This window comes from Teleopsis dalmanni, chromosome 2 (assembly GCF_002237135.1).
Source record: "Teleopsis dalmanni isolate 2A chromosome 2, ASM223713v2, whole genome shotgun sequence".
Taxonomy (NCBI): domain Eukaryota; kingdom Metazoa; phylum Arthropoda; class Insecta; order Diptera; family Diopsidae; genus Teleopsis; species Teleopsis dalmanni.
The window spans coordinates 111,867,063-111,881,598 of NC_051847.1; the positions used below are offsets into that span (position 1 = coordinate 111,867,063).

The 14,536-nt window shown below is 32.2% G+C and overlaps 1 protein-coding gene across 3 annotated transcripts; it reads right to left on the reverse strand.

Moving 5' to 3' along the window:
* Positions 1-4,855: 4,855 nt before the first annotated feature.
* Positions 4,856-12,055, reverse strand: LOC119681408 (organic cation transporter protein). 3 transcript variants are annotated; one of them, XM_038094592.1, is made up of 8 exons: positions 11,921-12,055; positions 9,239-9,485; positions 8,889-9,163; positions 8,681-8,830; positions 5,910-6,315; positions 5,606-5,844; positions 5,248-5,521; positions 4,856-5,189 (listed from the first exon to the last, which is right to left on the reverse strand). In XM_038094592.1, the coding sequence occupies exons 2-8, from the start codon at positions 9,382-9,384 to the stop codon at positions 5,036-5,038; spliced, it is 1,644 nt and encodes a 547-aa protein (XP_037950520.1). In that variant the 5' UTR covers positions 9,385-9,485; positions 11,921-12,055; the 3' UTR covers positions 4,856-5,035. The 3 variants fall into 3 exon arrangements, with proteins under 3 accessions (XP_037950520.1, XP_037950518.1, XP_037950517.1); XM_038094590.1 differs by lacking the exon at positions 11,921-12,055 and adding an exon at positions 9,798-9,933; XM_038094589.1 differs by lacking the exon at positions 11,921-12,055 and adding an exon at positions 9,554-9,781.
* Positions 12,056-14,536: the final 2,481 nt, after the last annotated feature.

A 14,536-nucleotide genomic window follows, 5' to 3' on the forward strand; every position in this document is an offset into this window, starting at 1 on the left:
TATGTTGTACCTACACACCATATCCATTTGTTGCACAAGGTCTCTCAGAGTTTTGTATATCTTTAGTTTCGTTGTTGATTTCAGAAATTTGATTTTTAGTAGATTTATTTATTTACGTTTATATACGATCATGGATATGTTTAGCTTGGTTGAACTTACAGATATTTGCCTTTATTTAAACTTTAAAATATGTAGTCATCAGTTGCCCAGTTAGATAATTTTTTAGTCACATTTACCTTGGTTAATTTGTAAAACAAAACGTCTAGCACCAGCTTTTAAGAATTTATATGCTTCCATGCTATTCTTTCATAGGTGTCGATAAATAGTCTAGTCATCAAACTATAACTTTTGAATATGTCTTTGTTAGTGAAAGTGCTTTAAGATCATAGAGTTTACGTTCTGTAATTTCTTTTACAAAGGCAAACATAACATTGTCAATACCATTCCGCAAATTCGTACATATAAGTACATATAAGGCATTTTCATATCCACAAAGTTTTCTAAAAATTTGGGCACTAACAATAAACCTGCCAAAAAAATTATTGTAGTCACATCCACATTTTTTAATGAACTCAATTTTTTTCATTTGGAGTAACTTCCGATTCTCTTATTAATATCCACTTTAATAGCAAAACCATGGCGGAGCAAGTGTCAGAGTCTTATATTGCGGCAGCTACTATTTGCAGTAACGTTAGATGCCGTGTTGAAAAAATCACTGTCGAAAGAAGGGGCATTTTATGGAGAGTCATCCAACACCTCGAAGACCTCGACTATGTGGACGAGCATATACTCTGCCGCACCGGTGAGTCTGCGGATCAACATAAGCAAAACAAGGGCCTGCATGATTAAGTCAAATCAAGCTCCCACTTTCACAATCAGTAACACCAACATTGAAACCGTTGAAAATTTCTGCTACCTTGGAAGCATAATAAATACAACGGGAGGCGCAAACATTGACGTACAAAGCAGAACCAACAAGGCAAGCTCTGCATTCGCAAGTCTCCGTAACATCTGGAGCTCAAGCGAATTATCTCCGAAGACTAAGATCAATGTATATAACGCATGTGTCAAATAAATTCTGCTGTATAGCTCTAAAACATGGCTAGTGAGCTCTGAAACTAGCCGCATGTTGCAGTCCTTTATTAACAGATGTCTGCGAAATATATTGAGAATTTGGTGGCCCCGTGAGGTGGACAATGAAACGTTGGTGCAACTCACTAGCCAAGAAAACATTTTATGTTATGTTATGTTATGTTAAGCCCTTTCCGAGTTAGTTCATCGGGGCACTTATATTCTGTGATAGCTGGGGGGATTCTGTAGAGTCCCGCTCATCTCACTGACTAAATTGAGTATTTCTGATAATCCTCGTGATTACTCAATGATTGATCTAAGATCTGCGTACCGCCCCATGCAGTTAGTGATTATTCTGAGATCAGATAGTGTTAAGTGGGCAAGCCTGTCGGTTTTCTCATATAGCTTCAGAGCTCAGAGCCTTTGGAGAGCCTCATTTTGAGCTTTTGGATAGTAGAATCGGCAGCTTTGCTATACGCGACACACCCAGAAAGTAGTGCTGGTCTAATTATCTGGCTGTAGATCAGATTTCTGTTCTTCACGCTAAGTTTCTTGTGTTTGAAAAGTGGTTGTAAACAGTGCAGTGTTTTTGCGCAACTACTTCTTTTATTTTGTACGTGCTTGTGCCAACTGAACCGCTTATCAAATATGATTTGTAAGTATTTAATGCTGTCCTCCCAATTAATCGCGATGTCACCGACTCTCACTCTAGGTGGATGTTGCCTGTGTTTACGAGTAATAAATAGGGCTTTAGTTTTCTCATTGTTAATTTTTATTTTTCATTTCTGGAAGAACTACAACTGGCTCGGGCACACATTAAGAAAATCCTATGAACAGGTATGTCGTGCTGCCCTACACTGAAATCCACAAGGCAATAGAAGACCACATGGAGAAGAACAATCCGGCAGAAAACTAATAAATCATTTAACGAATTAAGACATTTAGCATTAAACAGAAGTACGTGACGATTCTATGTAAATAGTTTATGTTCCTGATGGTATACGGTTTTATAATATAGCAATAATACTACAGGGTATTTTTAAAGAATACCGCTTTAAATTTACCTCCTTCAGTTGCTTAAATATTTCTTGACTTCTTAGTTTCACTTAATATGCCTTCTTCCATTTGAATAAATCAGGAATAGATTATATATATCAAGCAGATATCAAGCATCCATGCTTACATTTGCACAGTTTAGACATGATTTTCGGCATGTGTTAATGCATTTGGGTATAAAAAGATTTCGTACTGCTCGGTTTGCTAATATCTACTTTTTTTTTTGATTCGTTCTGTTGATCAATATATTTACTTCTTCGGAAGTAATTTCTTCACTTCACATCTATGTTTTAGATATTCAGGTCTACTATAAATGTGCTTTTAACTAAAACATTTCATGCCAGGTCAATAGTATATCCATAGCAAATACAGACTACTTTTGAGGGAGAGATTTATAGCTGTAAGAAAATAGTTTTAGATCCCTATCAAATCCTCAAGTAAATATTTTCCATTCAAATGCAATTCAGTGTTGTTAATTTTATTGAAATAAAGTTATTATTTCTATATATATAAAATTATTATTTTTATATTCAGAAATAATGCAAAATACAATGTGAAGGTTTAATAATTTATACAATTATACTCCCAAAATACATATTATCCTCGACAGCGACATCATAGGAAATAATGTCAAATTTAATTTGAATAGCTCATATTTCTAAATAAAATAGCAGTGATCTATAGTTAAAAAGGTCAAAATTTCTTAGCTGCTGGCTCCAGTTTGAATTTTTAGTTACTTTGTTTAGTTTCTCAGTGGTTCCTTTTTAATTTATAGCAAAGCTTCAGTTGGCAAACAGGTCGATGGAATGAGGCACTGAAGCATGCATCAGCGACTCCAAGCACATTTCTGTGCTACAAACTTACAACCGTTCAATTATTTATGCAATGCACATAATGTATTGACAACGAGTTTACCAGGTTGCGAGTACCAGGCAGCATGCATATGTCTTCGAGTATAACACATACAAAGCGATCATGCTTTATTTAAGCGCCAAAACATGATCGTCTCGACCGAAAGGTCATTAAAATTGATTGAATTTATTTTGTTGCATTAAAAGTTCATTCATACGCGCATAAAAGCATGAAGGAAATGGTGTGCGCCAGAGTTTTTGCAGACAATTCAGATTCTTTCCAAGTGCAGGTTTTCAAATAGTTGCAGATGTATACTACAATAGACATAATTCATACTAGCTCGTCTGTACTCCACTCGCAGTTCGTTTAAATTTTGTTTCCAAATCGACATTTAAACGCTTCAGTATGAAATACGCATTCTCAATAAAATTATCTTCTTCTCGAATCTCGAACCTACTTCGGGCAAATTTTTCAAACAATGGCTGAAAATATAACATTTTTCACTGTAACTGTAAGTCAATCTTGTAGCGCCACATGATATCGTAAAAACTTGATATATGGATTTGACCTTGCAACTTTTACAGTCAACGCAAGATTATATTAATTCTTCTAAGCACTTAACTCAATAAATTCAAACTTTGTACACCAGAGACGTTGTTTTAAGTGATGTTTTCGGTAATAATAGATTATTTGGAATATAAATATTCATAAGAGCAATATATAATTGAATAATTTATCTAAGTCCAAAAGTCTCCTAAAATAATGAAAAATAATAAATAAGTAATGCACAATAAAAAATGTATAGTGTGTTCTCTCTAAGTTCTGGCTGAAGCACAACATGTGTATCCATCCAGCTTTTCAGAAAACTTTACCTTCTATTTTCTATTTACCTAATCTTAGTCATTTCTTCTGAGCTCTTCGCAAAATTAATATACATAATTAGGTGATGATGCTAAATGATTGCAAACTATTAGTCCAAATTGATTTTATAATATTTTTGAAACGAGACTATCAGTTAATCAAGGAAATGATTAATAATGGTGATGTGTATATAAACATCTTAAAGCATTAACATATGTAGACTTTTTCATTTCAATGTGCTGAGAACACGTTTATCTTCTATTGTTATCTGAATTTCATAATATACTCTTCGGAATCCTTTGGGATCTTGAAATGTTGTTTAGTATAATTTGGCTGAAACAAGTTGGTTCAATTTTCATATAGATTACTTGTCATGATAATTTGTCATTGACCTCAAGTGTAGATGGGCACAAATCTCAATCTCATATGGACTCATTTCAGCATAGAATATAACGTGAGATGAAATCAAAGCGCCTTTTTCTGTCTTGCTTTAATGAAAATATACCCAATATTAGCTATATACGTTTCGGACGACATATAGAGATGGGGATGATTACCAAATCGTTCCTTCAAATCATCCAAAATTTCCAAAATAAAGTTTCAAGAAATTTAGTCAACGCTCCGTGGTTCATTAGGAATACTGACTTCCATCGAGGAATCTAAAATATTGCTGGCGGGAAATCGTGAATTTTGGTCAAATTTGGAACCAGAAACAAAAATAATAGAGAAATTAGCTGCCATTGTCCAATTCGTTTCAACGATGCAGAAACGAATTACATGCAATTATACGGAAATATAATTTTTTTTAGCATTGCCGATGTTGTTGTTAGACTTCTTCAAAATGCTTCCGACGTTTGAATCATCAAGGAGGAAATAAGCCCTTCTTATAATAAGACCTTATATGACAATTACTATAGCAAATGGTATTTTATGAATATTTACTATTTAAGTATCGCATGCTTGAGAGTGACGAATTTATAAATACTGCATAAAAAATATATAGGTATGTGTATTTACAAAATTTGTCTTTATTGCCAGAGATCCCATGAATACAATTAAGCCAGTAATTTGTTTTTAAAAGAAATTATACCTAAAATTATTGAATGTTTTAAGTTATTAAAGCTTTTTTTACAGACTGATTTCCTATTAATTTAAGCTATCTTATTTTAAAAAAAATTAGTAATGCCTTCAATTATTATGAATTTCTCAAGTCCCTGCTTGGCATCGAAGCTGTGTTACTTTCAGATAAGACATCAGAAGACTGTGTGCGTTTTTCCATGAAACTGAACTGATACCAACGCTCATTCCTACCGAAGTTTTCTCCATCCTCCAACGATGTCGGTAATGTTCTGAAAGCATGTAATATATGATCAATTTTTTAATTGTGCAGGTTTTGCATGAACAAACTTATTAAGTGTCTCCGGTAGCAATAAACACAAAGCTGCTCCCAGTAATGATATGAGTCCTAAAATGATTTCAGGCAGGGGTGAGAAAATATTGCGCGTTAAAAGTATATAGGAACTAAAGAAAGTAAATGCGTATCCCATGACATGTACTACAGCTACACCCTGGCCCCGTACACAGGTTGGAATTAATTCCGTAGCATATTGAGCACCAGAATTATAAGCTACCGTGACACCAAAACGACCAATTATTGATAGTGTGACTACTAAAATTGTATCTAATGACAAAAAATTAATATACAAATACATATTTGCATACTATTTCAAAATTTATTGTATGATTAAAAGTGAAATATATTTACCATGCACATCGGTCACATCGGTTTTAAATAATATTCCTCCAGTTACCGATATAAAAATGCCACTTAGTAAAAGAGAAATTGATGCCATAGCTTTGCGACCTATGCGATCTTGCAGCAATATCAGCAGCACGCAAGCTGGCAGGATTGTTGTAGAGCTCAATGAGAAGAGGATGAAAGGTGAAATGCCTAGTCCCTGTACATTTCTAGAAACTGCATCATAACACAAAGTTATAACCATACTGTAACGTATTTCAGAATACAGAAGGTGTACGATTTTACGATTTTTAATTAATTTTAGACTTACGATTTAAAAAAGAGTATCAATGTATTTTTCCTTAAACGCGGCGTCTTAAGTAAACCCCAAATATTTTCATTTGTCTTGCTATTGAGTTGAGCACGCTTACATTCATTAATAAAGTCCTTATAAACTGACTCTTCTACAACGCGCCCATTAATTTTGGCTACACGTTTGAGACATTCCACTGCTCGCTCGTATTTCTGCTTAGATATTAGCCATTGCACACTCTCTGGTACTACAAAATAAAATAATGGCACCATGGCAAAGGGAACTGAAGTAACAACCAAAAACCCGCGCCAAGTTTTCATTAGTACTGCTATCCATGGGGCCGCCATAGAGCCCAAGCAATAAAAAAGTCCAATACAAATGCTAAGACCAAGAGTGCGCAGTGATGGACGCAAGTATTCCATTACTGAAAAAATCCAATATTTAACATAATCGTATATGTATGTTATGAATATGTTATTTATATATAATGTATGTATAAAACTACATACGTATAATAGATGTTATACTTGTAATATGCTAACATCTTAGTATATATACAATGCAGTGGCTTAAAAATAGTTTTAAGAAGCTTGTAGTAATGATCTGTAAAGGGATAAATATTCTCTACAAGAATGTCAAATACGAATATATCTTAACCCATACTGATGTTCGTCTAAGCTGGTGGAAGACAAATAATTTGTTCATTTCATATACTCGTATATCGATGTTTTTATCATTGTAAATTACTAATTGCCCAGATTCCCTATACAATTAATAGTCACTAGTCTACAAAGTTAGTGTTATGGATAATATAATCAATTTCAAGCCGTACTTACATGACACAACAAATTAGTTAGACCTCATGTACAATACATATAGAAATAATACAATAATCATAAATAAATAACGATTAAAAATTAAAATAAAAATATAATTAATTAATTTAGTTATTCTACAGCTGGTTTATGATTTCGTTCTAATATAAATACAGTGAAAAAATTTTTTAGCAAAATTAACAAAACTCCAGAAAAATGTGCAAACATAAAAGTCAAGTATGTATAGCTTTACTTCAGTTGGTTAAGGTGCGCTGACTCTGAACTTAAAATTTGTCAGGGCATGAGTTCGATTCCTGGTACTTTCAGTCTCAAAAAATATTATTAACATATAATTAAATACAAGTAATATTTCCAAGGCCATGAGTATTTGGCTATATTCGTGCTCAACCAAAAATTCAAAAAATTAAAATAATATAAAAATAATTCTTGTTCTACTATTCGAAACTTCTCTAGTGAATACCAAAGTTTCTGAAAAGTCACAGTAAAAATAGTCATATTGACGTTAAAATTAAATTTAACTATAGTATGTATTATTAGAAAAAATTATCGACTTTGAAGGGTTGATTTAACAGCACTGATTAAATAGCATATATCAAATTGAACTATCGTCTAAGATATTACGTGTTTAGTCTAAGGCTTACCATTTTACAATATTGATGATGCAATATGCAAAACATGCCTTGATTTATTGTTCAAACAAGAGTAATTGGATTATAATTTCCACACCCAATTTCCTTTATTTATTGAGCTCATTTTTTCCTTGGTGAAATTGTCAACAAACAGAATTGTCACAGGTGGGGCATGAAAATCCACAAGTAACTGTCGAAGGATCAATGCATCCATAAAAAGTCACTGTGTGATGTGGCATTTGAGGTTTGTTAGGGTCGTACTTTTTTGAAAATAAGGAATACGTGACACAAATCGTCAATTCAAATCGTTCTGCCGAATTATTGCCAATTTTTTTTTAACTAAAATAGAAGATGTGGATGTATAAGATATTTGCTTTTAACAGAACGGCACACTAGTCTCACAACTCGTCCTGATTTGCTCTTTTTGCGCGAGTAACTTCACAGACGTTTTAGTTCACCATGATCTGAATTGGCCACCAAAGTCATGCGATTTGTTGCCACTAAACTGGATAGGTTATGCAAAGAATCGTGTTTTCGCAGACAATCATCAAACTTTCGACGCTCTGAAAACTAACATCCGTCAAATTATGACGAAGCTATTATTAACTATGTGATAACAAAATATCAGAAACTACTTTAAAAGGTTCAGCGCTTTAAATTGTTCTGTAGAGGGCATTTCAATAATATAGTATTTCCCATCTAATAGCAAGGTCCGAACAATGTATGAAAAAAAAGATTTTTGAAACTCCAATTATAAGTATTTTTTAGTTCCATTTTCTATTGAAATCACAAAATTAATAATAGAATATATATAGCGTTGACTAGCAGTGTGAGATATGAACGGACTGTCACCACTACAAAAGGACGTTTGAGTTTAGATGGTGTGATCAAGCAGAGAATTGAGTTTTGTGAAGTTAAGTCAGATGATTTATAAAATGAAATTCCAATATAAAGTTAAGGTTAATAAGAAATACCCACATATATTTTGTTTAAATTATATTTTATTTATATACATTACCATATTTTTTATTCTGTGATTACATTGCTTAGAAGTAAAGTAGTGCTTGGAACGCATATACCTATGAAAGGTACGCAACTTCTTTTAGCAATGTTCATAGTATTGTTATGGTAAGCTTGTGGTAGATTTATTTTTTTAATCTTATGTCAAACTTAAACAGAGATATTAATATGTTGAAATTAATAAAAAAAAATTCATGATTCATATCGTTTGAATAGTTTTATATATCCTGTTCTAAAATTTAAATCAATTTAACATAATTTCTCTGTTTCACTCTTAACTTTATTCCAACTATATTGCACTCACCTAATATGTACATCATAACAAAATTGCTATCAGTAGCCAATCCCGATATAAAACGAAATAAGCAGAAAAGTGGTAAAGTGGTGCCAAAAATTGTCAAAATATTTCCAGCCATGGCAACTAAGTTCGCTATTATCAATATAGGCATCCGACCTATAAGAGTGGTAGTTTATATGAATACTTTCTATGGTTGACAACAAAATGTACTCACCCCATAAGTCAGCTAAGAACCCAAAAATTAAACTGCCCACCACAGAGCCTACGAAAAACATAGACTGTCCAAGTGTTAATTTCCACGCTGAATCACAAATCCAATTGAGTTCGCTTGTAATGCTTTCGTAGCCCATAAAGTACTCATAGTCAAATTGTTTACACTCTTCGGTAATATTTTCCGAACTAACAAAACTCGCTGGCAGACAACTAGAGTCCGAATCAACACCAGCAAGCGGCTGCGTTCTGAAGTGCTCATCGGTTCCATCAGCGCACCTGGTAATTAATGTAAATAATAATATGATAGATTATTTTATGAATATAGAACCATATGTTCTATGTATTACTCACCAGTAACGAGGCACAAAACTAATTATTGTCTGCGAATAATAGTGCATTGCGGATAGACAATTTATAACGCAGAAGAGTACCAGCATGAGTGCCTGCAGAAAATGGCAATCACCACATTTTTCAAGAATCTTATCGATTTCCAGCATTTCACTGTTTGATCGGCCGTGGTACGAACTTTCTAAGCGCGTTTACAAAACTGTTTTTCTCTGGATTTTATTTACTTTTTAACAGACCTGAGCATCTGGTTCTGTAGAAAAAAATAAAACATTATAATTATTTGCAGTTGTGTGTAGGTGTGTAGTTTGATTAAATTACATGTCGTGCAAATAATTTCTCATTTCCCTGATTGTGCATTTTTAATGCTAAATTCATAAGATAATTCAAGTTTAAATGCGACGAATCCAAAATAAGATACAACGGAACGCTATGTGGATAAGCCTGACCCGTGCACAAACAAAGTAGTACGAATATTTTTCTATTTTAATTGTTATCACTCCAAATATTAAGGGCCACTTCATAATGATTATATTATTTAATATTGAGAATGATTAAAATTTACCTTTTTCTTCGTTTTCTCATTGTTATAAATAATTTTTATTGCACATTTAATTTTATTTCATTTTTAATAACGATTTTCTTAGTTTCATAATTCCCGAACTTGCTCCTAGACTTTGTTTATTAATTAATTTGCTTGATTTTATTATATTGAAAGAAAGCAAAAAATTTTAATTTTTTATCAAAAATTTTGACAGAACAATATAGATTTGGGTTTATTAAAGTTGGACAAAATTATTATATTAATTCTGTTATCCCCACTTTAAGTCCCACGTCAATGGCGCTTTACGCAGACGACACGTGATTGATCTACTCGAATCGGGATGCCATAAATGTAAGCAACACTTTACAGGGAAATATAGGCCTTATGGTAGAATACTTCCAAAATTGGAAGATTAAAATTAATAATGACAAAACCAAGGCTATATTTATAACTCGAAAGAGAAGACAGCGTCCTTTAAGAGTGAGCGTTTGTGACACGGTGATACGGTGGGAGAACAATATAAAATATCTGGGGGTCACTTTTGACAAACAGTTCAATTGGCTTAAACATTTGAAATACAAACGGAATAGCTGCTCTAAGATTCTACATTTATGCTATTTATGCCGCTATTTAATAATTATCACTTCAACTTTATAAACAGAAAGTTACTTTATACGCAAGTAATTAGACCAGCACTACTGTACGGATGTGTTACATATAGCAAAGCCTCAAATACTACCTTAAAGCAATTACAGATAGCACAGAACCTGGCTTTAAGAAGATTGTTTAAGATTCCATGGTATTTCAAATCAACAGACATACATAGAGATCTTAGGATTGACTCAGTGAAAAATATATCAGAGACAGAGTTCTAAAATTATTCACTAAAGTTGATACGCTACTTAACCCCGCCCTAACAATCCTCAAGTCCACTTCTGGACTCTCAGGAAGATATGCTAATTTAAGGTCCGTCATCAACTAAAAGACAAATAAATGATATGATTTCTTAGCCTAGTTAAAGCCTAGTGTGGGGTAGAGATAAGCCCCCCAGCCATTATAGAGTAAAAGTGCGTAATAGCACTAACTCAAGAAGAAGAATCAAGAAGATTAATTCTGTCAAAATGTTTTTAATGCCTAGACGTTTTTATGTTTTTATGCTTTAATGGAATTAATTATTTAAAAATTATGTGAGGTGTATATCAGAAATAATTTCATTCTATCTGTTTCGATCGCCAGCAAGTATTATGATTCTGTTCTTTTTTGCAAATTCCATTGCAGCTCCATTTTTACAATATAACAATTTATTTTGGTATGCTTAATCCACGCTACTTTTTATATTTTATTTCTATTTATATAGGTTCGCAGAACTCTACAGATATCCTGTCCAGGCAACGAAAACGGATAACGTACTCAGTCTATTGATAGAAACTAAATCTACGAGATACATGGGTTGCCATATAAGAACTTTCGTCTGAACAACCCGTTTAAGTTACAGTCATGTGCACGTACGGTAAACCTTCTCATTCTCAATAATTATATTCTAATAAATAGAATTTTCTAAAGTGATTGAATTTTTTTGAGGACATAGAAAATGACTATGATAAAGGTTATTAATTGCATAATGTACCTATGTGATACTATCATTAATTCTTTGACGAATGGACAAATCTATCTACTTTACTAATAGAGTTCTAATAAGTATAAATATATACTTCATAGAAGCATCCATTGATGCCACTACACTGTCTTATAAGCAAGTTGACAAACTAATTATTCTTTTTATACATTATATCATTACATATAGATCTTAATTTTGAAAAAATTTTATGAACTATTTACATATTCAAAAATTGATTTTAAACACACATACTAATCTTCATATATCATATAATATTAAGTTAAATTAGAATAGTTAATATAAATAATATGAATTACGTGGGCTTATAGGTCCGACATTCTGGGACCCCTAACATCCATATATTATTTTATATATACAATAGTGTTGGGTGTAAAGGAATAACTTCATTACTTCATTACTTCATTAACCAAGGATTAAATTTACAAAAATATATGCTACTAGAAATTTATGCCAAATATTATTTAATATATATGTATAGAGTATGCATATAACCAAAAACAGTTACCATTATTTTTCTTTCAAGCACTCGTGTTTATCTTTTTATTTTTTATCTATTTTGTATGTAGAATTCATCGCATTCACCCATATGCTTGTTAAAAAATTCAAAATTTATCTGCAAGATATTTCAAATTTTTTATTTTTGCAGGCACAATTGTCTTATTATCAAAGCAAATATTTTAAGTATAAACAATTTTCTTCTAAATTCACTTGATTAATTTATTTCACAAAACAATAAAAAAAACAAATCCACAAAAATTCACTTTCGTTCGTAAAAGATCAGCAGAAGTTCAAGAACGAAAGCATTTGAACGCTACAAGATCAGGCGACAAACTGTGAGTACCGAAGGCGGAGAAAGCCCGCGAAGCGTGCTGGCGAACGTATTTTTCTTCTTCATTGAGGTTTATAGTTCTGACGGGCTATGCCTTTCTCAATTTAATTGCAATTAAAACAATGAACAATGCATTACGCACCCCATCCGCACGCCTGTGATAACACCGCACACTGTACTTTGTACAGAAGATTATTGTCACTGCAAAAACATTTGGAACAACATTTCCAACATTTAGAACGGATCAGCGGCACTCCATTCAGCATCTCGTGTCGATGGAAATAAATTATAATGCGAACTCAAACACTTTTCACATGTGATAGATCAACTGCAATGAGTCGACGCTTTTCACTATTTTACTCACTACAGATAGACTACAAAACAGATTTTGCTAATAAAATTGATTAATTGACAATTCTCAAGAGCATTTTCAAAAGCAGAGACAAACACAGATAAACCAATTTAGCCAACATTAAATACTAATTACCCTTAATTAGTGGTTTAAACATTTGTTTAAATTTCATTAAACAATTTATTGACATTAACAAATAATTTGTGTGGCCTTCATTTTATTCTAAAAAATATTAATAAAATCCCTCCTTTCGTCCATATTTTACTTCGAATCAAATTTCGTCAAAAATATTGAAGACGACCTTAAGGAAAATGTATTTATTTTGAAATGAATACTATTTCGCTAAAGGGTAGGGGATAATACATATATCTATATAATTGCATTTACCATACTTATTAATAATATCTCATAATTAGAAGAAAACAAATACAAAGTCAATAAATCATGCACCATTGACCGACCAATTGCCTATGTTGTTTCCAGAAGCAAGTTTTTCGACAGCAATAAAATATTTAAATGATATATTTTATCGAAAGCAACCTTATTTTCCATACAATTCATTTTCCATTTATAAGAACTGTATCTCTTGCAGATTTGCCTTCCCCATAGGTTTAACGACAACCTATGTGTCGTAGTAGTATGCAATGTGAATCCGTCGAAACCGCTTTTCTTTTCTTTACATATATACCTCGCATGCTTATTCTTTGAGGAGTTAGTCAAAAGTAATAGATTACTGTTTGCTTATGGAACGGTTTTTAATCTGATTTTCATGTTCGTTACCAATGATTTAAACTTAATTTAGAATGGCACACATTAATCATATTGAAGAACAACACAAAAATAGTATAATTGGGATAGTTAATCAATTAGAACTTATATATAATATACTAAAACAAGAAAAAAATGCATTTCAATCAAATATTTCAATATATCAATGTGACCCATTCGAACGTCATGTTAACCTATAAATGGGCAACAGCTAATTTTGGCAATAAAACAAGCTTTACTGGGAGACCTTGTTAAGACGTCGACATAGATATATGAAATTATGAAAGAATGCAATGTTTTTAAAAATTTAAATAAATCATAGCATTTGATCCCCTAGAATCAATAGTTTTATAGTGTCTTACGAAAAACCGAAGTTATTGTTGAATTTCTATTTATAATTTTGAGAATAAAGTTGATGTTTCAAATACTTAATATAAAAAAGAAGAAACGAAGAATTTTCGAAAAAAAATCAATTCTCTAAACATTATAGTGGCGCTTGTCGTCATATTTGGTATTCCTAAGAAATGATACATTCCACAATAAATTTGATATCTCTTTATCTCTTTTTTTATATTCTCCCCTGTATTCAGTGAAAATTACAAATTTGCCAAGTATTGACAATTCTTCAACAACTGTCAATGTTGTCAATTTGTCAAGGTTTTGGTATTCTGTGCTATAAATAAAAAACTCTTTTCTTGATAAATTGTCAAGTTGGCAAATACACTTGACAAATAATAAAATGCTCTGTAGAACCATTTTTTATTGTTTGGAGATAATAGTCCATTAATATGGAAGACGACTTATTTCTACTATTATTATTGTTAGACAAAAAGGGAAATGACAAAAAAGAATATCACGCGCGGAACTAAAGACATCCACCTTGAAATAATGCTGAACGCCCCCTTGATTTATATTTAAATATGAAGAGGTTCTACAGTATTAATGTCGAAGCAGTAAGTTTTGTAGCCTATGACTAACGCAAATTATAAAAGTCATACTTCAAACATATGTGATCACCGTTTATGTTTTACTTTTCTTAATATAAAATTTTCGAGTGCAACACCTAATTCCGGAATTTGGGCAACTTCCTATCTACGAGAGCATCTCATCCGGTAGTATACTGCCAGGTCTGTAGTACACCGAAGTGGATTCTGACTTATTGGCGATCAAGG